At 36.3% G+C, this 26109-nt stretch overlaps 1 protein-coding gene across 1 annotated transcript in view; it reads right to left on the bottom strand.

Annotated features, from left to right (window-relative positions):
- The window catches only part of LOC106133403 (GTP-binding protein REM 1), a 94819-nt gene extending 77867 nt beyond the window's left edge, over positions 1 to 16952 (bottom strand). The window contains exon 1 of the mRNA XM_060946602.1: positions 16529 to 16952. Coding sequence (XP_060802585.1) covers positions 16529 to 16952 — 424 coding nt within the window. The remainder of the gene's footprint in view (positions 1 to 16528) is intronic.
- Between the last annotated feature and the right edge of the window lie 9157 nt (positions 16953 to 26109).

The following is a 26109-nucleotide window of genomic DNA, read 5'->3' as shown; positions in this document are numbered from 1 at the left end:
ATGTTTTTTCCTTTATTTTTATTTAAAAAAATTACAATTACAGGTACCGGAACAAAAATAATCTTTCTAATTCTGAAAAACATTGCGATTGTACACTAGAATAGAATTATTTTCAAAATTGGATACAAGGTATCACTTATTGACGTCACATCGCTTAAATCTAATTACAACTACTACCGCTTCCAAAGCGCATGTAAAGAAGAAGCGGCGAAACAAACTACACTGCAGCTTTTTCACCGGACGTCAATATACAAACTGCATTTGGTAGCTAAAGCTAAAGTTCTATGTAAAAGAAGCCGACGTTTCAATTTTTTTAGTTTTACATTTAATTTAAATTTTTACTTTAATTTTTTTTGTATAAAAAAGAAAAGGACCACTCCGTCGCTTTCCCATGGATGTCGTAAAAGGCGACTAAGGGATAGGCTTACAAACTTGGGATTCTTGTTTAGGCGATGGGCTAGTAACCTGTCACTATTTGAATCTCAATTCTAATTACGCCAAACAGCTGAACGTGGCCATTCAGTCTTTTCAGAACTGTTGGCTCTGTCTACCCCGCAAGGAATATAGACGTGATCATATGTATGTAGATATTTAATTTAAATCTTTTCAAAGCTTCTGCCCTTAGCAGGCCAGACAGACGTATTTTTGCATTTAAAGCATCCAATGAATATGCATAGTTCTTCATTGATTTTCCCAAAGTTCATAATACGAATTACACCGGTGTAAACGCGCCTTTGTAAAGTTGAAGCGAGGCGTAAAGCGATTTAACCGAGTTACTTAACTAGTTCAAAGTAAACTAACGTGTAGTTTAGTTTATATGGCAGCCATATTTATTTATTTATTTATTTACTTATTTATGTTCAGAGAAAACATTTAAAATGATAAACACAAGAAGCAAATTATTGTTAACATTTAAAAAAAAAACATCCTAACCAAACTACTAATATGATAAAAACTAACAAACATACATACATACTACATAAAATCACGCCTCTACCACTAAAGGATAAACTTGAGATTCTTTTTTAAGGCAATAGTTAGCAACCTGTCACTATTTGAATCTAAATCCTTCATAAAGCCATACGTAGCTGAACGTGGCCTGCCAGTCTAGACAATTGGTTCTATCTACCCCGCAAGGGATATAGACGTGACTATAACTATAAACGTTATTATAAATGTACTTTCAAGAAAATACAACTGTTACTTGCAATTTTATAAACTGACACTTTGTAACAATTGAGTTTTTCAACTTGAGTCAGAAAAACAGTGGAGAGCTTGTTTTAGCAGTAAAGTTCCGACGTTAATCTAATACAGACCGACGGAGCATTCACCACACTAAAGCACGACACTTGGATTCAAGTGGTTTTACTTTTGTGCAGTTTTAGGGTTCCGCAATTTGAAAGGAGAAACCAACATACGAACAGCGAAAGAAGAATTAACATGTTTAGATCATAGTAAATGAAAAGATTTAGTTTCCACCTACCCCTTCTTATGTACATACACACGTATAATCACGTCTGCATCCCTTGCGGGGTAGACAGAGATGACAGCCTTAAAAAGACTGATAAGCCGCGTTTAGCTGTTTGGAATAAAGATAGAATTGATAGTTGAATCTCAATTCTATCATTAAGCCAAATAGCTGAACGTGGCCATTCAGTCTTATCACTGTTGGCTCTGTCTACCCCGCAAGGGATATAGACGTGACCATATTTATTTATGTATAGAATTGAGATTCAAATAGTGACAGGTTGCTGGCCCATCGCCTATAAGATAATCCCAAGTTTATAAGCCTTTCCCTCAATCATCTTTTACGACATTCATGAAAAGAAATGGAGTACTCCTATTATTTTTCCTATTGGTACCGGGAACCATACGGCACCTCTCTGTACCTTAGAAAGTTACAATAAAGAATACATAAATAACCTATATATGTAGCTTAATAGTCGAATTGAGAATCATATAATCACAGTTTGTTTGTCCTGATAATGATAGAGAGTGACACTCGTGAATGATGTAGAAAGAAGGAAAAAAAAATTCAATGACATATTACGTACGGGACCCTGAATATGAAATTTTGTTAAGCTGATGAAACTTTTCGTTAGACGTAGTTACAAGTTGCAAGTGCTCAATAAAAAACTTAGTTCTGCAGCAATCATGGCGGATGACCGTTGTTTCTAGAAACTTTATTGTGTTAACCTACATACATTTTATGTTCAAAGAGTATTAAATTTCTTAATTATTTTACATACATACATATAGGTATGTATCCAATGCGACCAACAGTCTTGAAAAAGACTGAAAGGCCATGTTAAGCTGTATAGTTTAGTGATAGAATTGTAATTCAAACTATGACAGGTTGCTAGCTCATCGCTGCACCTATTCCCCGAGGATGTCGTAAAAGGCGACTAAGATTCCTCTTGTAGGCGATGCGCTAGCAACCTGTCTCAATAAGAACCTCAATTCTATCATCAAGCCAAATAGCCGAACGTGGCCTACCAGGCTTTTGGATTGACTGTTGGCTCTGTCAACCCAGCAAGGGATATAGACGTGACTAAATGTATGTATAGTATATATAGGTTTCTCTCATAAATATATAAATAAATATAAATAAATTAAAATAAATACTTTTTTCCTAAATTCCTACGGGAACGGCGATTAACGGGATTTTTCGTTTTACGCGGATGGAGTCGCAGGCGCTTAAAGTAACGTAGACTTTAGGGTAGCCAAGGACTGAACCCTTCGACATTTCGGCGACCCGTTTGTGAAGTGACCCGAACGCTCTCGTAGCCGTAAGAATCTCTTTGACATGCACAAAACACATATTTAATGCCTCAATTCGCTTTTCGTCGTATGTATCGCATTTGGTATTATTATTATGTAGAAGAAAATGCTGCAGTGCAGTTTGTTACCGCTTGTTCTGGACTGACGCTTTGGAAGCGGCAGTGAACTTAGTTTTAAGTAATTTGACGTTAATTTCATTCTTTCTTTAACCAATGATATGACAATTATTAAGTGATATGAAGTGTCCCATAATAATGAATAACAATTAAGTTTTGAATTTGAATTTAGAAGTTTTGTTTGATCTGCAGTTTTGTTTAAGAGGAAATTTATACGATATAGTTTTACAAATAAATAGTGACATAATGTCAATTTTGTCGTACATAGTATTGCTTGCATTCTAAATTAATAAAACATCACAAAAAATTGTTTAGAGATACATAGGTATATACATATAATTACGTCTATATCCCTTGCAGAGGCAACGAAAGAACTGATAAGCCACGTTCAGGTGATTAGCTTAATGATAGAATTGACATTCAAATAGTGATAGGTAGCTAACCCATCGCCTAAAAGAAGAATGCCAAGTTTATAAGCCTATCCCTTAGTCGCCTTTTACGACATCCATGGAAACGAAATCCTATTTTTTTATTGGTGTCGAGAACCACACGACATATGACAATACTTTATACATATACATGTAATTAATTACGTATTATAGGATAGATTGGGGTAAATGTTACATTATACATTATTCTGCAAAAAATAAAATTAAAAGAAATTCTAAGTTACAAAAGACAAACTTGGCCAAAACGGATCAAAGGAAAAATAAATTTTTAATATCAATTCGAATAAATTACTCCAAAAGAAGCAGAAAAATGTAAGGAAATGACAAACGTAACACAGTAAGCGGCAGAATTGGGATTACATTATGACAAAACGTTGAATTTTTTTTTTGCGAAAAATTTAATAAATCTCGCATCGTACCCTAATTAAGTTTTTGAGATCTTATTTCCGCTATAATCTCTCGTTTTCTTTTTTGAGAGAATCCTGCCTTTTTATACTTGAGGAGGTTTCTTCGTAATTACATTTACTTGGCTCTGCAGCCACTTCTGATAAAGAATTTCGGTGTTTGTAAGATAAAAATAACGAAGAGTGTTACTTTAAGTAATTTAAATTTTATCAATTTATAATAAAAATGTAAGTATTCTATCGTCCCCATTCTATCATCTGGTATCTTTCAGTCTTCTCAAGATTTTTAGCTCTGTCTACCCCGCAAGAGATAAAGACGTGATTATACATTTTGTGATAAATATAATAATACATACATATGGTCACGTCTATATCCCTTGCGGGGTAGACAGAGCCAACAGTCTTGAAAAGACTGAATGGCCACGTTCAGCTATTTGGTATAATAATAATACAAAATGTACTCAATGTCTAACCTTTTCATATATTCCCGGCTCGACTTTTATATGCATTGGGTTTTCAATCTCCCGTATCCGGGCCGGGTTACGGTAATCCGGGAAATTTCTTACCCGGAATCCCCGTCAAATTGTTTACAGGGCTTAGGTTTGTTTAGTGACTTTTTGTACTGTGATTTTTTGTTTATAAATGTAAATTACAAGTAAGTACTCAAATGATAATAAGGAAAATAAGTTAAGAATTTGGTGGACAAATTAAGGACGTTCCGTCAAAAGGTGCTTGAAGAGAGTTTTGTATGTAGATGATGCGTAAGAAGTATGTAGCAAGTGAAAAGATGTAGTATCTGCCTATCCCTTCGGGAAACAGGCGTTAATTTATGTTATTTATTTACATACATAAATATAAATGTAAAGTAAAATAATTAAGATAAAAAAATTTAATTTTTACATGAAGTCAAATTTCATACTCATTGGATATAAAATGAAATTAATAAAGAAGAAATTCAAATCTTACCCATTTAAGTACTTGAAATTTCATCTTAATATACTTTGTTACTTGGGCAAATAACATTAATCCAAAGATTTAATCCAAGGAAGCGAATTCACACAAAAAGAAATTGAATTAACATATTATTTAACTAGCTGTGCCCGCGACTGATTCCGCGTGGAATATTTATTTTGGGCATCATTGAAGCCCGTAAGGATGAACAATATTCCCCGTTTTTTTTCACATTTTCCATTATTTTTTTGCTCCTTATAGTTGCAGCGTGATGTTATATAGCCTAAAGCCTTCCTTGATAAATGGTCTATTTAACGCATAAATAATTTTTCAATTCGAACCAGTAGTTCCTGAGATTAGCGCGTTCAAACAAACAAACTCTTCAGCTTTATTATATTAGTATAGAATAAGATCATTAACATTAATGTAGACAGTGGGCATACGTTCACAATTTAGAATTTAAGAAATCTATATTTGTTATTTGACGTCCGGTGAAATTGCTGCAGTGTAGTTTGTTCCGCCGCTTCTTCTACACATGCGATTATATAATAAAAAGAATATATAATAAGATTTAGTATCCCGTGTGGTTCCCGGCACCAATACAAAAAAGAATAGGACCACTCCAACTCTTTCCCATGGATGTCGTAAAAGGCGACTAAGGAATAGGCTTACAAACTTGGGATTCTTTTTAGGCGATGGGCTAGCAACCTGTCACTATTTGAATCTTAATTCTATCATTAAGCCAAATAGCTAAACGTGGCCATTCAGTCTTTTCAAGACTGTTGGCTCTGTCTACCCCGCAAGGGATATAGACGTGACCATATGTATGTATGTATGTATGTAATAAGATTTAAGTGATGTGACGGCAATAAGTGATACCTTTTAACCAATTTTGAAAATAAATCTATTCTATTCTATTATATGCCTACATCTACAAAAACCATCACGCCTCATCTCACTTTTTTTAACAAAAAGCTTTTAAAAAAAGTTCCCTACCCGAAATCGTCGACATTTCATAAAGATAGTTATGAATGTGGATATAAAGAAGTTTTAACATGTTAAGACCATAAGTGGAAATATGTAGTTTCTACCTCCTAATGTACATACATACATATAATCACATTTATATCCCTTGCGACGTAGACAGAGCCAATAGTCTTGAAAAGACTGATAAGCCACTTTCAGCTGTTTGAAAGGTTGCTAACACATCGCCTAAAAAAGAATCCCAAGTTTCTTAGCCTATCCCTTAGTCGCCTTTTACGACATCCATGGGAGAGAGATGGAGTTGTCCTATTATGTGAAAATGGATATACATTTTGTCATATAAAAAAAAATACCTTTGTAATTCAACATGAAATTGTTTTAAATTGACCTCGTAACGGCGAGCACCTGAGCTTTCGCGCTTTTATCAATATATTTTTATTGCCCAAAGCCACAAAGCCCTTTTCATTGTAATGGCAATCCATCATTCAACAGATTGGAATAACCGCGCTTGACCCGAATTGATGGGATCGCGGTGAAATGTTCAATTTTATATCTCTACAGATTTCAATCCGAACGGATACCGTAAAATTTATTTTATTCTTTACTAGAGGCCGCCCGCGACTTCGTCCGCATGGAAACCCTATCAATCCCGCGGGAACTCTGGGATAAAAAGTAGCCTATGTGTTATTCTGGGTCTTCAGCTACCTACATACCAAATTTCATGGTAATCGGTTCAGTAGTTTTTGCGTGAAAGAGTAACAAACATCCATACAAACTTTCGCCTTTATAATAGTAGTAGGATAGGATTTTTCAACAGTGACCAATATTTTAAAGGCTTTTGAGTTTAATTTTTAGTGGCTAGTGTATTGATGCGTAAATATAAAAAACTTCATTAACCCCCTTCTAAAAAAGGTGGTTCTCGGTTTGATACGATCTGTATGTAAGTATGTATGTATGATTGTCCGCGATTATCTCGCGCTTCACTGAACCGATTTTGATGCGGTTTTCATATAAGTTTTTGTTACATTTAGGAGAAGGTTGTAGAAATTTTGCCAACTTCAAAAAAAGAGGATACAGATTGGAGGCGGTTCTTTTTGTCCAAAGTTTTATTCATTTTCAAGTTATCTAAGTAAGAAATTTTAACCTTTAGTACCTATTCTTCTCTATATTTAAGAGGAATGTAAAAAATAACTAAAATAAATAAAAAAACATATATAAAATATAAAGTTATTTTTAAATAAAGCATTGTTTGGCTTAACAATAAGCCTGTATTTAAGGGATACTAATTAATTTAAATCTACAGCATTTTACCCACAAGAAAACGTTAATTCAAAATTACCAATATATAGAAATACCTTAAAAAAAATATCACACTACTAAGTAATATAACGGTTAATAATTTTGCTTTGTACACACACACCTATAATCCCATAGAATTTTATGATTAGTAATAAACTTATGCTATTAGCATTAAGTCCGCCTAATGTACTTTACAAATTGTAATTGTTACAATAAAGAATAAATAAATAAATAAATAAACTTGTATAAACCACGAAAGGTTTAGGGGTTAAGTACCGATAATATTGGACGCCGCTGACCGGAAAGGGATGAAAAAGGATGGGAAAATAAATAACTTACCATGTAAAAAGAATACAATATAGGAGGATTATTGTTTCTGCATGGAATCACGTCTATATAACTTGCGGGGTAGATAGAGCCGACAGTATTGAGAAGACTGATAGGCCGCGTTCAGCTGTTTTGCTTAAAGATTAAGATTCAAATAGTGACAAGTTTATAAACCTATCCCTTAGTCGCCTTTCGAGACATCCATGGGATAGAGTGGTCCTATTCTTCTTTTTTTTTGTTGGTGGCGGGAACCACACGGTACGGCATATCTATATCCATACATAAAAAAATAGTAACCGACCGATGTCTGTACTTTAAAGATATAATCAAAAATTCGTTATAAGGATCTATATATTGACGGCCTCTGTGGTGCAGTGGTAGTACGCTTGCCTGTGACACCGGAGGTCCCGGGTTCGAATCCCGGCCAGGGCATGATGAGAAACTAAATTTTTCTGATTGGCCCGGGGTTTGGATGTTTATCTTTATAAGTATTTATTATGAAATATAGTATCGTTGAGTTAGTATCTCGTAACACAAGTCTCGAATTTACTTCGAGGCTAACTCAATCTGTGTAATTTGTCCCGTATATATATATATAATACCAATAGATGCCAAAAATGTGATTTTTTGAATGTCTGTCTGTATGTACGAACTCGCATACGTGACGCGAAAACTGTTTTAATGCCTTTTTTAGATATGTTAGGCTTAGTCCAACTTAGTGCCAAGTGGAGAGAGAAAAGTCGTAAGACGGACCCCGGGCACAAAACATTTCTATGGAGGGTGCAACCGGGAACACGCATAGAAGAGAGATAGAGGTATAGTCCAACTTACAAACTGGTATAACATAAATACTTGTAACTTGTACAGCCAAACAGCTGAACTTGGCCTATCAGTCTTTTCAAGACTGTTGGCTCTGTCTACCCCGTAAGGGATATAGACCTGATTATAAGTATGTATGTATGTTGTACAGCATGTAATTTGTACACGGTCAATTCTAATTTCCTCCCGACGTCCCGACCTTTGTAATCCGGCGCACTCCATTACATATAAATGATTCTGGGTATTTGTCAGCGTCGGTAAGGTGCCCGGTTAAAATACGTGATGCGCAGAAGGGCACAGGTTCAAATCCCACTTCAGCTATGTACCAATGACTATTTTCAAAGTTATGTACCTACATTAGTTTGAATACTAACTGACGGTCTTACGGTGAAGGAAAACATTGTGAGTAAACCTGCACATTCAGGTAACTGGATGTGTATCCATGGATCGAATAAGGGTAAGGTTTTGTCATTGCAATTGAAAACCTTAAAAATACTTAATCGAAATTAACACATACCTATTCAACGTTCAACAACTCATCCTGTAGACGCGTCCGATTCTCAACTAACACGAAACGACAGCCCCCGGATTTAATAATTCATTTTGCATTATTAATGTTCTAATTTAAATATTAACCGACAGCATTAGAATAAGAGGCGACAAAATTCACTCATTTTGATATTCCCGTGCGTAAATTCACATACGCGTCGTGTTGATTTTTGACGTTGGCAACTCCGCATGGGAACAGATAATATTATTTCTTGGCAAATTGTGTTTTTAAGAATAAATACTGTGGCTTCAACTCTGTCGTATAATCGTGAGCTCCTGCTGAATGTAGCTTTCAAGTCTTTTAATTTTTTTTCACTATTCAATCTCAATCCCTGACGGCCTCTGTGGCGCAGCGGTAGTACGCTTGGATGTGACACCGGAGGTCCTGGGTTCGAATCCCGGCCAGGGCAGTATGAGAAAAGAACTTTTTCTGATTGACCTGGGTCTTGGATGTTTATCAATATAATTATTTATTATAAAATATAGTATCGTTGAGTTAGTATCTCGTAACACAAGTTTCGAACTTACTTCGAGGCTAACTCAATCGGTGTAATTTGTACGGTATATAAAAAAATCCATTATTGAATCAGTTAAACTTTTCAGTCTTTTTAAGATTTTTGGCTCTGTCTACCCCGTAAGGGATATAGTCATGATTAGGTATATATATATGTATGTGTGTATGTCTCTGGAATTTATTTTCTACCATTATCGTACCGTAAAGAAACGCATGTGAAACTTGTTTAAAGCCCCAGAGTATATTTGTCAATTCTTCACACCCTTCACATATCGAGTTAGTGCACCCCCAGGCAAGTTTCTTTATGTCATTCTAACAACTATAACGTTCACATTCAATGTAAAATGTTTCTCGTAAAAGCTGACAACAGACAAACGTATTTGCAATACTGAAACGTTGCGCGCACATAAATATTATACATACATATTAATATGTCAAAATTACGTTCAATTTAATTTTTATTTAGGATTCATCTATAATTTTAAAGCCATATTGTAATTGAATGTTTCCTTTCAATTTTTTCAAGATTAAAAATTAAAAAAATAAGAATGCTTAATGGATAATTAGATGTTCACAATTGTAATTATATGATAACATATATCAATCTATGTAATTTTAAACTGAATGAAATAGCGTCTCGTTTCAGTGAATGAGTAAATTTATATACATACATACATACATAAACTCACGCCTCTTTCCCGGAGGGGTAGGCAGAGACTACCTCTTTCCACTTGCCACGATCCCTGCATACTTCCTTTGCTTCATCCACATTCATAACTCTCTTCATGCAAGCTCGGCGGTTTCGGGCACTTTTGACCTGACCCTTCACCAGGACGTCCTTAATTTGATCAAGATATGTTCGTCTAGGTCTTCCCACCCCGACCTTTCCCTCCACACTCTCCTTGTATATCTGCTTAGTCAACCTGTTTTCATTCATCCTCTCCACATGACCGAACCATCTCAACATACCCTTTTCTATTCCTGTAACTACATCTTCTTTCACATCACAACATTCCCTTATCACGCTGTTCCTTATCCGGTCACTCAATTTCACACCCAACATACTCCTTAACGCTCTCATTTCCACTGCATTTATTCTGCTTTCGTGCTTCTTTTGCCATACCCAACTTTCACTCCCATACATTTATGTCGGGACCAACACGCCCCTGTGCACAGCCAGTCGAGCCTTTTTGGATAGTTTCTGACTGCTCATAAAGGCATGCAAAGCTCCATTCACCATGTTCCCCGCGTTCACTCTCCTTTCAATATCACTATCACACTTGCCATCTGATGTAAACTTTGATCCTAGATATACAAACTCTTTCACTTGCTCAGCTTTTTCTCCTCCAATCAAAATATTACATGCTGTCATTTCTTTCTCCATTTCAAAAACCAGTGTTTTAGTTTTACTTACGTTCACTTTCATTCCTTTCTCTTTTAAAGCTTCATGCATACAGTTTACCATCTCCTGTAACTCCTCCGCTGATGACGCCAGTATAACCTGATCGTCGGCATAGAGCAGACATTTGACGAGTAAAATTTATATATAAATATTTTATTATAAATGCATATGTAAATAAACATCCAAGAACCATGCCAATTAGAAAATATCTTTCTCATCATGCCCTGGCCGGGATTCGAACCCGGAACCTCCGGTGTCTCAGACAAGCGTACTACCGCTGTGCCACAGAGGCCGTCATACGAACATATACCTATATATAAATCATATATTTATCCTTTGTAGGGTAGGCAGAGCCTATAGTCTCAAAAATACTCAAAGGCTGTAACTTTAGAGCTCAATTAACTTCAAATAATAAAACTAAGTAAATCGAACGGAAACATCTCATATTTGTGTGAACACCTCTAATAAAAATTTCAATTTAACACCCCTCTTTTTGTTCCTAAAAGATCTTGACAGACAGATAACAAAGTGATCCTATAACGGATCCCTTTTTCCTTTCCAAGATACAGAATTCGAAACATCAAAGAAAAATTGTGAACACAGAAATGCGTGTTCGAATCGCGTGTGGGAATTTGTCAGTTCTATTGTAACGTATACCCCGGTTAGCGCTTTTGAAAGCTCATCGACTTGCTACACCCCAAAATCTTGCCCGGGGCAGTATTAAAATGTACATACATACATATGGTCACGTCTATATCCCTTGCGGGGTAGACAGAGCCGACAGTCTTGAAAAGACTGAACGGCCACTTTCAGTTATTTGGCTTAATGGTATAATTGAGATTCAAATAGTGACAGGTTGCTAGCCCATCGCCTACACGAGGAATTTCAAGTTTAAAACCCTACACCCTTAGTCGCCTTTTACGACATCCACGGGAAAGAGATGGTTCGGCCTCATTCTAAATTTCCAGAAACCACACGACACCCGTATCAAAGTATTAACATTCAAATTTGTCGAAAGTTACTAATAATAGCGAACTAATGTTGGGCGTCGTAAAGTGACGATGCCCTCGGGAACATGCGGCTGAAAGTTATGACCTTTCCCAAGACAGATCCCGATTTGACTCGAAAGAAGCAAGGTATGCCAAGTACTTATAAGGAAGTTTAGATAAGGTTCATAATAACTTTTAAGATCTCTTATTAATAAAATAGCTGTGCACGCGACTTCGTCCGCGTGGAATAGTTACATACCTATTTTGGGCATCATTCCTCGAGGGTGAATAATTTCACCGTTTTCTTTTCACATTTTCTATTATTTCTTTGCTCCTAATAGTTGCAGCGTGATGTTATATAGCCTAAAGCCTTCCTCGATAAATGGTCTATTCAACGCAAAAATAATTTGTCAATTCGAACTAATAGTTCCTGAGATTAGCGCGTTCAAACAAACAAACAAACTCTTCAGCTTTATAATATTAGTATAGATAGGTCAAACAACGTAGGTACCGCACAAAATTACAACGTTATTTAGTAGAAGTAGTAATTGTGATGTTAATTTGTTTTTAATCCTTTTGTGACTTTTCTTTGCGTTTAATTAAATTGTATAATGGCTTAAGTCATGCATTTATGTTATCACGTCCATATCCCTTGCGGTGTAGACAGAGCCAACAGTTATCAAAAGACTGAAAGGCCACGTTCAGCTGTTTAGCTTAATGATAGAATTGAGATTCAAATAGTTCAGGTTGCTAGCTAGCACATTGCATAAAAGAAAGAACCCAAGTTTATAAACTTATCCCTTAGTTGCCTTTTACGACATCCGCGGATAGGCGACTAAGAGATAAGCTTAGAAACTTAAGATTCTTGTTTGGCGGTGATGGGCTAGCGACCTGGCAGTACTAGAATCTCAATTCTATCATAAAGCCAAACAGTTGAACATAGCGTATCAGTCTCTTTAAGACTGGTGGCTCTGTCCACCCCACAAGGAATATTGACGTGATATAATGTTTCACGTCACTAATAAGTTTGAACATTTTCTTAAAACAGATAAATCCTCTGGAGCCAATTTTCCCGAATTTTTCTGGAACCCCGGCTTTGTGGGGCAAATTCTTTTGGACGAGACAAATTGAAGGCATTTTAATTAAAAGTGATTTGAGGCTAATGAGATCGTTTATTAAATCCGTAAGGTCAGTACAACATTAAATACTTTTGGAAGTTTAATTAGAAAAATCAAGCCGCATTTTCAATCTACATATTGTTTGAAGCGAACTTCGCAAAACGCACACGAGACATGTGTATGTAACACACTCACTCAGACACAAACTAGCAAGTCTACATTCTTTATATGCTAGACAGAATAAATAGTCATACAGCTCCAAAGTCCCACACACATCCCACGTCACGTCTATATTCAATTGAGGGTAGACAGAGCAATTAGTCACACAATTCGAAAGTCAAGAATACGTGAGTAGTTTAAATGTAAAGTTTCATACAAATTCATTTAATAATTATTGTGTGCATCAAACAAACACACTGTATATTTTGTGAGTTACATTTATACATATAGTCACGTCTATTGCGGGGTAGACAGAGCCAACAGTCTTGAAGAGATTGATAGACCACGTTCAGCTTTCATATTTTCCAATATTTCTTTTCTCCTAATAGTTGCAGCGTGATGTTATATAGCCTAAAGCCTTCCTCGATAAATGGTCTATTCAACCCAAAAAGAAATTTTTCCATTTCAATTCGAACCAGTTCCTGAGATTAATGCGTTTAAACAAACAAACTCTTCAGCTTTATAATATTAATATAGATTAGATTCAAAGTCATAAGATTGCACAGTAACTTTGCATAACAATGCGAATGATTTGGCAAAGTTTTTAAGGTTAAATTTGGGAAATCAATGAAAGTATGCAAATTAATCGTTTCATTAATAAAATGAATTATATTATTCATGAAATTCAAATTTACATACATAACCACACCGCTTTCCCGGTAGGGTGGACAGAGACTACATTTTTCGTTTGGCGCGATCACTTAATTACTTCTTTCTAAGTCTAAATTCGTTGAATAAACTAATAATTATCTAAATTTTATTCATAAATATAAAATTTTGTTTTAAACTTATAAAAACATACATCTCAGTTCCATGATGAAGCCATTCAGCTGAACGTTGCCTATCATTGTCTTCAAGACTTTGTCTTTTCGATACTGTTGGCTCTGTCTATCCCGCAAGGGATATAAATGTGATCATATGAATTGATGTACGAGTTGAAGTCAAAAGTTTGAAAGACACTTATTTATTTATCTGTTTAATAAATAAACTTTCTGAAAGCTAACATTCTCTATTATCAACTAGATGATCCTAATAAAAGCTTAATGGGACGTTAAGGACTTATAGCGAACTTTTATCAGATGAAAGGGCGAGCTTTTGGAAACTGTAAAGTTTCTGTAATGATTCCATCGCTTCGTCAAAACTTTGGTCGCTATTGATGCTTTAAACGAGATACAATTTAGTACCGTGTGGTTCCCGGCACCAATAGAAAAAATAATAGGAACACTCCATTTCTTTCCCGTGGATGTCGTAAAAGGCGACTAAGGGATAGGCTTATAAACTTGGGATTCCTCTTTTAGGCAATGTTCTAGCGACCTATACATTCCATAGTCGCCTTTTACGACATCCATAGAAAAGAGATGGGGTGTTCCTATCCTTTTTTCTTTTAGTGCCGGGAACCACACGGCACGGTGATATTACGTACGCGTGTAAATTTCAAACATTCCCCCCAAAAAGTCACTGTCGATTGTAAAATAACATTGTCGTATCTATAATCGATGTGATGTTTTGATATCTATAGTTATCTTATCAGAGCAGCAGTGCGCCGCTTCTATTCAGTATTCATTATGTTGAACAGTCGTAGCTCTGTTTACTGAATGCCATCTTGATAATAAACTCCGCTGTTGAGCTTCTATTAGATCTATAACTCTATGTCTGTGTTCGTTGTTGTTCAAGTCTGTATTTATTCTTCCATGATGGTGTCGTAGCTTTTAATTCTGATAGCGAAGTAACTATGATGTAGTAAATATGATACTAGAGGCCGCCCGCGACTTCTTCCGCGTGGGAAACCCTATCATAACTAACAATCAATCCAGGGAGAACTCGGAGATATAAAGTAGCCTGTGCGTTATTCTGAGTCTTTAGCTATTTACATACTAGATTTCATAGTAATCGGTTCAATAGTATTTACGTGAAAGAGTATAATGAATATGAAACGTGAGATAATAAATAATGTATAATTAACATACAATACCATATATACTATAAACTTATACTAAATGTATACATACTTATATACATACATACATACATACATATGGTCACGTCTATATCCCTTGCGGGGTAGACAGAGCCAACAGTCTTGAAAAGACTGAATGGCCACGTTTAGCTATTTGGCTTAATGATAGAATTAAGATTCAAATAGTGACAGGTTGCTAGCCCATCGCCTAAAAAGAATCCCAAGTTTGTAAGCCTATTCCTTAGTCGCCTTTTACGACATCCATGGGAAAGAGTTGGAGTGGTCCTATTCTTTTTTGTATTGGTGCCGGGAACCACACGGCACACATACTTATATGCTTAAAGTTTTTCTGTTTGGTCAGCTGGTTGACTGGTAGAGAATGCCAAACGGCATTAAGTCCGCCTTTTGTACATTTTTTTGTGCAATAAAGTTTTTAATTAATAAATAAATAAATATACTATACTAAATATATTTTAGCCGAAATAGAATGAAATCATGCGATGTCGAAGTCGATCTATTTGTTTAAAACGTAAAATATTTTTAATATTGGCATGATAATAACTTATGTTATAACTTAAGACAGAAGATCCTTTAAGTAGAGATTAAATAGATTAACCGACTTAGTATTACATGGATCTCACAACTTTTAACGGTAGAAAGACTGAGCTGAGAGACTTTTTACAGGATTTATTTGATGGTATATATTTTATTATTATATTTATAACATTTATTTTTATAAATGTATGGGAAATTGTAAATTTATAAATAGGTTCGATCGTTATAAGATACTAGTTGCACCCCGGAACTTGGTTCCTGTGAGAATTTCTAGATAAAAAGTCCCTATATGTTGTTCCAGGTTATATTTATTCCGTATACCAAAATTTCATAAAAATCCGTCTAATAGAATTTGCAGAAATAGTAACAAACACACACACATTTATATAATTTGTACGATAAGGAATAAGGTAAACACACCAACTAAGTATATTTCTTTTTAACGTTCAAGACGTCCATCTAAATAAGATCATTTTTCATCTTGCCCAGCAGTGTGATAGCCCGACATGATGAGGCATTAGACCATATGAGTACGATAATTTAAAAGAAGTGTCGTTAATTTTATTGCATCTGTCAAAATAAAAAAATAATTTTGCATAGTTAAGTTTGACGTGAGTGCCCAATGAATGTTGTGCTAAAAAAATGCTAAATGTCTACAACATACAAGTTCTCGTTATCGAACGATCGCCTGCCAGTCTAGTCTGCCGAATAACTTTCCACACTATAATGTTTTCCACACTCTAATACTACTAACACGTAATATAAATCTCATCAACACCGCGAGTACGAGGCAAGGACATCGAAAACGCAAATCCAGGTTATTTTTAACCTCAAAATGGAACCTGTACACATATCACGTCTGATTTACGTTCAGCTCGTAAACCCAGCATGAATCACTGGAACACGCTATAAAGGTCCTAACCGGGTTTCGGTTCGCCTTCCGCGTCGCTTACGCAAAAAAAAAAAAGAAACACTTAAAAACTCATCGCGGCTAACGCCGGCCAACTGCCAAATTTCCGTTCTGAAATCGAATTAAAAAAAAAAGTACACTTTAAATTTAGTCCGAGTTGAACGTACGAGTCGGTTAGCACTGACCTCCTTTCTGAGTGATGTTGAACGTGCGTAGTCTATAGGAATCTTCGTCGGGTTCCTCCTCCGGTTGGTGCGTGGTTTTTGGCACGTCCAAAAACGCGTTGGACCTCCTCGGCTGGTTGTGTTGTCCGGGAGGCGGTCTGCGTCTAGCCGAGGCTTGTCTTCGGACTTGTGGCGGGGTTTCCACCTCAGCAAGCCTGGGCTCCGAGCTGTACCTCGCCCTGGTTTCCCTGTCTAACTGCTGTTGCTGCTGCTGCCGCCGGTGCCTGACCGAGCGGCCGCCTGTGATCCTGGCTGACTGCGATCTGGTCGCGGGCCGTCGTCTCGGCGCCGGAGTGGTTTCCAGCGGGGCGGCCAGAGCCTCCATACTCGCGGACGCCGGCGCGCATATCGACTGGGAGCGCTTAGTACGTCCGTCTGTTGACATGGTCGCGGACTGACTGAGCTCGGAAACTCTCCCGCCCGCCCTCCGCCTGGGCGGGACTTGTTGCATCGTCGGTTACAAAAGATCGCTGCTCTTTTGAATGCCACTAATTCGTGTGAATAATAGATTTGTTTTCCGTTTGTCAGACGATTTGGTTATTGTTCGAGTTTTGTAGATAATTGATTAAAGTTTTGTTTGATTCATTATCCAAATGTCGACAACTGTCTTGTTTCAGTTTAATTGATTGACTGAAACTTATGTTTTAGAGATTTTAATTAGCCATTGTTCAAATTGTAATCCGATTAGTTTTGATTGGAGATTCGGGTGTCTTTTGTTTATTAATTAGAGAAAAAATACATCTAAACCGTGTCAAATACGTACAAAGATGATGTATGTAGTTTATTATACTTAATTATACTTACAATATAAATATAATTAATATTGTTTCTAAACTTTCTTCTTTTAAACCCTGAAGAATGCATTAACATCTATCCCTGACATTGTTCATCCTAAAAAAACACAAAATCTTTAAAATAATTAGGAATAAATGATCAATTTCTCTGGTTATCTCTGTGCCAAAATTTATCTAAATCGGATATATGGTTTATACATATATACATTAATCACGTCTATGTCCCATACGGAATAAACAGAGTCAATAGGCCCTAAACGACTAAAAAGCCCCGTTCAGTTGTATGGCTTAATGATAGAAGTAAGCTTACAGGCAAATCGTAAATACAAAATTGAAAGAAATAAGCAATTATACAAAAGAAAAAGACAAGAAAGGTTTTTAAAAATATGTATTTAAAAAACCTTTCATGTCTTACTTATGAAGTATGAATAGATAAGGTTAGAAGTATTTATAAAATGAATTTATGAGACACAGATATAATATATCACACGCTAGAATAGAATTAATGAAGGGAAGCATTTGAGAGATGACAGGATTTCCTCGATTCATTTAAATAGTAAAATATAGTTACAAGTTTTTATTTATTGTGTCCGTACAAAAACAAAGTCATAAATCTTATTATATTTTGTAACTGTTTATGATATTTAGATCTATACTAATATTATAAAGCTGAAGAGTTTATTTGTTTGTTTGAACGCGCTAATCTCAGCAACTACTTGTTCGAATTGAAAAATTCTTTTTGCGTTTTATAGACCATTTATCGAGGAAGGCTTTAGGCTATATAACATCACGCTCCAACTATAAGGAGCAAAGAAATAATAGAAAATGTGAAAAAAAACGGGGAAAATTATTTATCCTTGAGGGCTTTAATGATGCCCAAAATAACTATTCCACCCGGACAAAGTTGCGGGCACAGCTAGTAGTTTATAGATATAAACTTTCATAAAATATGACAAAATTGTAACTGAAGTTTGTTTGTGAATGTTAAAATAAATATAATTAGATGGTTTCCCGTGTGGTGGTGTTTTTAAAATAGGACCATTCCATATCTTTCCCATTGATGTCGTAAAAGGCGACTAAGGCTAATTAATTTAAGATTCTTCTTGTATGCGATGGACTAGCAACCTGTTACTATTTGAATTTCAATTCCGTCATTAAGCCATACAGCTGATAGTGGCCTTTCAATCATTTCTAGACTGTTGGCTCTGTCTATCCCGCAAGGAATATATAGATATAATTATATGCATTTACGATAAGCGCTAGTAAAGCTTTTACCTTTGACAGTTAACTTTTAAGTTTAAATCTATTTTTTATCTTCTCCGTACTTCTATACACATACATACATACATATGGTCACGTCTATATCCCTTGCGGGGTAGTCAGAGCAAACAGACAGTGCCGGGAACCACACGGAACACTTTCTTTCTTATATATATTAATTTGTATGTATATATATGTACTGTACCAAAGCCAGAAACTCCTATATGTGATTACAGTCATGTCCCTTGGCTCAAAGGGCAGGTTTTGACCGCTCACAGCGGATACTGGTCTAGACTGAAATCTCAGATTGCCTGGATTACGAGTACGACCACAAAGGCATGAGTAATCAAATATACATACATGCATACACACATACATACATACATATAGTCGCGTCTATATTCCTTGCGGAAAGACAGAACCAACAGTCTTGAAAGACTGATAGGTCACGTTCAGCTGTTTGGTTTAATGAAAGAATTAGATTTTTGTTATGTGACGTCAATAAGTGATATAAATACATAAAATCACGCCTCTTTTCCGGAGGGGTAGGCAGAGACTACCTCTTTCCACTTGCCACGATCTCTGCATACTTCCTTCGCTTCATCCACAAATATAAATCTAGCATATAAAAGCAGTGTTATCAATCTTATTGTTTGATAAGCCAGTGCCGTGTGGTTACCGACACTTTAGAATAGAAATACTATATATCGGTCATGTGGATGTCGTAAAAGGCGACTAACAGATAGGCTAATAAACTTGGGATTCTTCTTTCAGGCGATGCACTAGCAACCTGCCATTAGAATATTAATTACATCTCTAAGCTATGCAACTGACCGTGGGCTTGAGAGACTATTGGCTCTGTCTATTCCGCAAGGGATAAAGACGAGATTGTATGTATATATAAAGATTTTTTTTCAGTAAACGAATAGTAAACCAGCCACCCTTTCGTTGTGACATCAAACAATATGTTTGTTTGTGAATCAATTTGCGAAAACTGAAAGTTTGCGCTGCGCTGAGTGCAAAATGACCGACTGTCACACCGAACTATTTAAAAAAAAAAATTCTGAAAAAAATAATATAATTTTTCGTAATTCCCACAGAAACTGACAATAATTGAGAGTTTTCATTTTAAGTGGTTGCAGCTTCGGACATATCTATATTAATCTATACTAATGTTATAAAGCTGAAGAGTTTGTTTGTTTGAACGCGCTAATCTCAGGAACTACTGGTTTGAATTGAAAAATTATTTTTGCGTTGAATAAACCATTTGTCGAGGAAGGCTTTAGGCTATTTAATATCACGCTGCAACAAAAAGGTGCAAAGAAATAATGGAAGATGTGAAAAATAACGGGGAAAATTATTCATCCTCGAGAGCTTCAATGATACCCAAAATAACTATTCCACGCGGTCGAAGGCGCGGGCACAGTAAGTTGAAGTATATTTATGTACAGCTTAACCCTATAGCAAACGACATAATTCATGAATTTACCACATGAATTATTAAATGGGGTACACTTCAAACCTCGTTAAGCCTTATTTATTTTGGCCGGGTGAAAGCAAACAATATGTTAATGTCACCTCAAAAACGTCAAATTCGTGAACTATAGACAGTATATTGTATAACTAGAGGCCACCCGCGTCTCCGTCCGCGTGGAATAGTTATTTTGGGCATCATTGAAGCCCTCAAGGATGGATAATTTTCCCCGTTTTTTTTCACATCTTCCATTATTTCTTTGCTCCTTACAGTTGCAGCGTGATTTTATAAAGCCTAAAGCCTTCCTCGATAAATGGTCTATTCAACACAAAAAGAATTTTTCAATTCGAACCAGTAGTTCCTGAGATTAGCGCGTTCAAACAAACAAACAAACAATCTCTTCAGCTTTATTATATTACAATAAAAGTTTTGGCGAATCGAGAGGTGAATGAGGTGGATGTTTTGACCACTATCGGTGTAATAGTCGGAACAAAACCACATGTAGAAATATAGTTTGCATTTTGTCCGTTCATAGTCTAGCTAGCTTACACATCAATCAATCAATACTATTGTAGGTGTGTGTCTGTAGCCCGAAAATAGAAAAGAATAGAATAGTGCCGTGTGGTTCCCGGCACCAATATAAAAAAGAATAGAACCACTCCATTTCTTTCCCATGGATGTCGTAAAAGGCGACTAAGGGATAGGCTCACAAACTTGGCATTCTTTCTTAGGCGATAGGCTAGCAACCTGTCACTATTCGAATCTCAATTCTATCATTAAACCAAATAGCTGAACGTGGCCATTCAGTCTTTTCCAGACTGTTGGCTCTGTCTACCCCGCAAGGGATATAGACGTGACCATATGTATGTATGTATGAAATAGAATAGATTTATTTTCAAAATTGCATACAAGGTATTATTTATTAACTTCATATCACTAAATTCTAATTATAACTACTACCGCTTCCAAAGCGCATGTGTAGAGGAAGCTGCGGAACAAACTACACTGCAATAAACGTGATATATTTCTATCTATAACAATAAAAACCGGGTGATGTCCGGCATGAACCACTGCATATTAAAAATGGTCCTTATGACCTAACACTTCTAGTAAAGGTGGCACCTGTCACAAATATACATGTCAGAGCACTCTGGAATATCAGCGCATGCCTCTTGAGCCCATTCTTTTCACGAGTTGCACTGATTCTTTTACTTTTACTGAGACTTTTGTTTCTCTTGCAACCGACATTAATGGTCTTTCTGGTAAAATATCCACAACAGGCGCTTGTTCCAGTAAATTTTGAGGAATACTAGGGGCATGTCTATCAATCACTTCCTCAAAATCTGCACGTGAAGAACTGGATGGATAGGCTAGATTTTCATAACGTTCTTCCATTGGAATATTCGTAATATCGCTTGGCAAATAATCCAAATCACTGAAAATATTTTTGTCAAACGGATATATCGGCATATATGTATCCGTTTGACAAAAATGCTGCTGCTATGTCATAACATGCTACCTTTTTAAAAGCATCTGAAACAAGTTCAACAATATCGAATTCAGTAATTCTAGCCCCTGAATTAGCTCTTATCCACATCCCACATTGTTCATTATAGGCATTCTTAAAGGGTTTCATGAACGACCTGTCCAAAGGCTGGAGTTTTGAACGATGAACGACCCTCACCATTATTAATATATAAGATTATCTGAAACCATAAAATGGAATTTTTAACATCAATGAAAATAAAATAATTGCAGAAAAATAATTGTTCGGTCATAGGGGAAAATACACTGTTCGGTACTAGGGGCTCATAGAACAAAATTAATATGAGAATTAACTCAAACGTACTTATTTAATATTAGTTTTAAGTACTAAAATTGCATTAATACTTACCAAAGACAACTTAAACTTTAATAGGAATGTCTCCACTCGTAAATCTTGTAACAACCGGTATTTTCTTCTGTACACGATACGTCACGTTCCCGCGCAAAATTAATGCATCTCCTCTCACGGCCGCTCTGAGCATAACTGACTACTGCAGCGCCGCCCGCGGCTTATCTAGCTTTGTCTCTTGCTTTCTCACCACAAATGACCGCTTTCGTTTGCTTATTTTTAAAGGTACCCTATTTGTTCGGTACTTCCTGCCGTTCGGCGCTAGGGGACTTCCCCCTATCTAAAGTGCCGGTAACCACACGGCACTATCTACATGCCAAGTTTCAAAATGTCAATCAGTCAGTCATTTAGTTGCTCGTAAATATTACTCAAAACCAGAGCCGTGGTCCCCCGCGGTATCCTCTAAGGGGTTTCCCTCACAACACAAGTCATTATACCGTTACCCATAATACATACATACATATTATCACGTCTATATCCCTTGCGGGGTAGACAGAGCCAACAGTCTTGAAAAGACTGAAAGGCCGCGTTCAGATGTTTGGCTTAATGACAAGTTGCTAGCCTATCGCCTAAAAAAGAATCCCAAGTTTGTGAGCCTATCCCTTAGTCGCCTTTTACGACATCCATGGGAAAGAAATGCAGTGTTTCTATTCATTTTTGTATTGGTGCCGGGAACCACACGGCACATAATAAATATTATAATATTTTGTACATAATAAATATTATAATTTGGTACATAATATTTATTATTATTGGTGCCGGGAAACACATAATAATGTACGTTATAAGTTTATCACAAAGAGCGCGGGCCTTTGCTCTGTGGCTTATCACAATTTGTAAACGCAACGTATTTCCCTAAACCCTGTCGCCGGCTAATTAGCAGAAATGACGTCATTTTCCGTTCATTCGGCTACCATTTCTCAATTTCCACGAATTGGTTTTCACATCAAACGAAATAGTTTGTAAGTGTCAGTTAAAATTAAAGCCATTATTCATATGTTCTGGAGTTATGTATAGTACTTTTACGTAAACTACCTACATATGTATGGTACTTACGTGCCGTGTGGTTCCAGGCACTCATAGAAAAAAGAATGGGACCATTCAATCTCTTTCACATGTCTTAAACTAAGGGATAGGCTTATAAACTTGGGATTCTTCTTTTAGGCGATGGGCTAGCAACCTATTTGAATCTCAATTCTATCAGTAAGCCAAACAGCTGAACTTGTCCTATCAGTCTTTTCAAGAATTGGCTCTGTCTACCCCGCAAGGCATATAGACGTGATTATATGTTTGTATGTATATGTATAGGGATCGTGGCAAGTGGTAATAAGATGTAGGTCTCTGCCTTTCCCTCCAGGAAAGAGGAGTACATGATCTCGTCGATATCCCTTAAGGGGTAGACAGAGCTAACAGTCATGAAAAGAATGAAAGGCCACGTTCAGCTGTATGTGATTCAAAGGATTGCAGACTTAGGAATACAAATAATCTAGATTAATGTAATCACGGAGTGGATTTCAGTGCTCTGTGCAAAGGATATATCAAAACTAAAGCTTTATATAAATGACTGGCTTTATACTCGTACTTATAACACAGTAGGTAGGTCCCGGGTTCGAATCCCGGCCAGAGTATAATAAGAAAAGAACTCTTTCTGATCGGCCTTGCTCTAGGATATATATCTATATAAGTAGGTATTTATTTTAAAATATAGTATCGTTGATTTAGTATCTTGTAACACGATTCCAACTTACTCTGTATAGTTTGTCCTGTATATAATTATTTTTATATAAGTTTAAAGTTAATATTTGAAGCTCAATTCTAACATTAAGCCAAACAGCTGAACGTGGCCTATCAGTCTTTTTAAGACTATGACTCTGTCCACCCCGCAAGGGATATAGACGTAATAATAAGTATGTATAAATGTAGAATGTAACCAAATTAAGTAGATCTTTGGAAAACTTTGGACAGGAAAGACCTTAAATCGTACATTAATCACACGGGTAGCATTATATAAACCTTCCTCGGAAAATCCTCCTTCCAAATTTTAAACAGGAACATAATCCGTCCACAACTTTTCGAGATTAGCTCACATACATAGGAACAGAGAAAAAAGGGTGACTTCATAATATGTAGTGATGTAGGTATAGTTTAGAATTTCTTCGGCGAGCTACTAAAAAAATACATACATATATATGGTCACGTCCATATCCCTTGCGGGCTAAACAGCGCCTAGACTTGAAAATGCTGCATGGTCACGTTCAGCTGTATGGTTTGATGATGGAATTAAGATTCAAATAGTGACGGGTTGCTAACTCATCGCCTACAAGAGGAATTTCAAGTTTATAAGCCTATCCGTTAGTTGCATCTTACGATATCCATGAGAAAGATATGGAGTAGCTCTGTTCCAAAGTGGAAAAAACCACACGGCACCAAAATAATACAGATAGACACACAAAGTCCGTCAAAGCACAATACTCCGAAGTAAAGAGTTCTCTTGTAAAAGAATAGAATTTAACGACTTGCTATTGATGAAAGTAATAACTTAGTATGTGACAAAAGGCGGTGTAAGATAATTTTTTTTTCTTAGCCTACTTTTTGTCCCTTTATTGGACAAAGACTTCCCATTTCCGTCCACAAGCCCCTATCTGTCATAATTTTGCCATCGACTGAGAAAAGCGTCGATATCGTCCCGGCATCTTATCGTGGTCTTCCCTAGGTCTACGCTCTTCTGGGACCCACTGAGTTTCGAATAGAATAGAATAGATTTATTTTCAAAATTGGATACAAGGTATCACTTATTGACGTCACATAACTTAAATCTAATTATAACTACTACCGCTTCCAAAGCGCATGTGTAGAAGAAGCGGCGGAACAAACTACACTGCAGCATTTTCATCGGATGTCAATTTACAAATATAGATCTCTTAAATCTAAATCGTGGACGAATGCACATTGTCTACATTAAAAACATGAATGAATGTAGAACTAAACTAAGTTTCTAGTAGGGCCCATCTTATTCTTCCTCCTAGCTTTAGTCCCGGTTGCACCTCACCACTCTGCAGAGGAGCCCGGGGTATGCTTTTTGGATGGATCCCGGATTGGGTGAGTCATGTTTTTACACGAAGCAACTCCCGACTGACTTTATCTTAAAAGGCACTCAATTTTGAACGAGAGCATCGTCAGTTACCGTGTTTTCGTGCACTACAATAGTATGTGGTAGTTAGTAGCTCATTAACATATAGATTGCTCGCTGTCCGCGGTAACGCTGACACCGGCAGTAGTCCAATATCGTTTAAATTAACTGACGTTTAGACTAACATAGCTGAACGAGGCCTTTCAGTCTTTACAAGACTGTCGGCTCTGTCTACCCCGAAAGGGATAAAGACGTGATTATTTATGTATGTATGTAATGGCATTGTTTTTATCAACAAGTATTTCTGTAAACATCAGTATTACCGGAGGTCATTACCGCGGATTCAATACAGAGCTATGCTCACACAGACATGTCACTATATATAATTTACAAAAAAAATATATAACTATAACACTTGTGCACACACACACACACCCACTAGCAATTTATAAGTGAAATTTTCAGTTTATAGTAAATATTAAAACGTACATAATACATTCATTTATACATACATACATACATATGGTCAGGTCTATATCCCTTGCGGGGTAGACAGAGCCAACAGTCTTGAATAGACTGAATGGCCACGTTCAGCTATTTGGCTTAATGATAGAATTGAGATGCAAATAGTGACAGGTTGCTAGCCTATCGCCTAAAAAAGGATCCCAAGTTTGTAAGCCTATCCCTTAGTCGCCTTTTACGACATCCATGGGAAAGAGATGGAGTGGTCCTATTCTTTTTTGTCTTGGTGCCGGGAACCACACGGCATTCATTTATTATTTTATTTATTTATTTAAACTTCATGCGTATAAAATGTACAACAGGTGAACTTAATGCAGATAAGGCACACTTTGTGATTCTTTTAATGTCAAAATTATATAATCACATGCGCATTTGTCTAAGTGCCTACTTTTATGAAAACCTTATACGTTATTCTTCCAGTATATCAGAATCGTACAAATTCTTTATTGAATGTTTTTTAAGTCTAAT

The sequence above is a fragment of the Amyelois transitella genome, chromosome 11 (assembly GCF_032362555.1).
Source record: "Amyelois transitella isolate CPQ chromosome 11, ilAmyTran1.1, whole genome shotgun sequence".
In the NCBI taxonomy this organism is placed as follows: domain Eukaryota; kingdom Metazoa; phylum Arthropoda; class Insecta; order Lepidoptera; family Pyralidae; genus Amyelois; species Amyelois transitella.
This window is presented reverse-complemented; position numbering and strand designations above follow the sequence as displayed.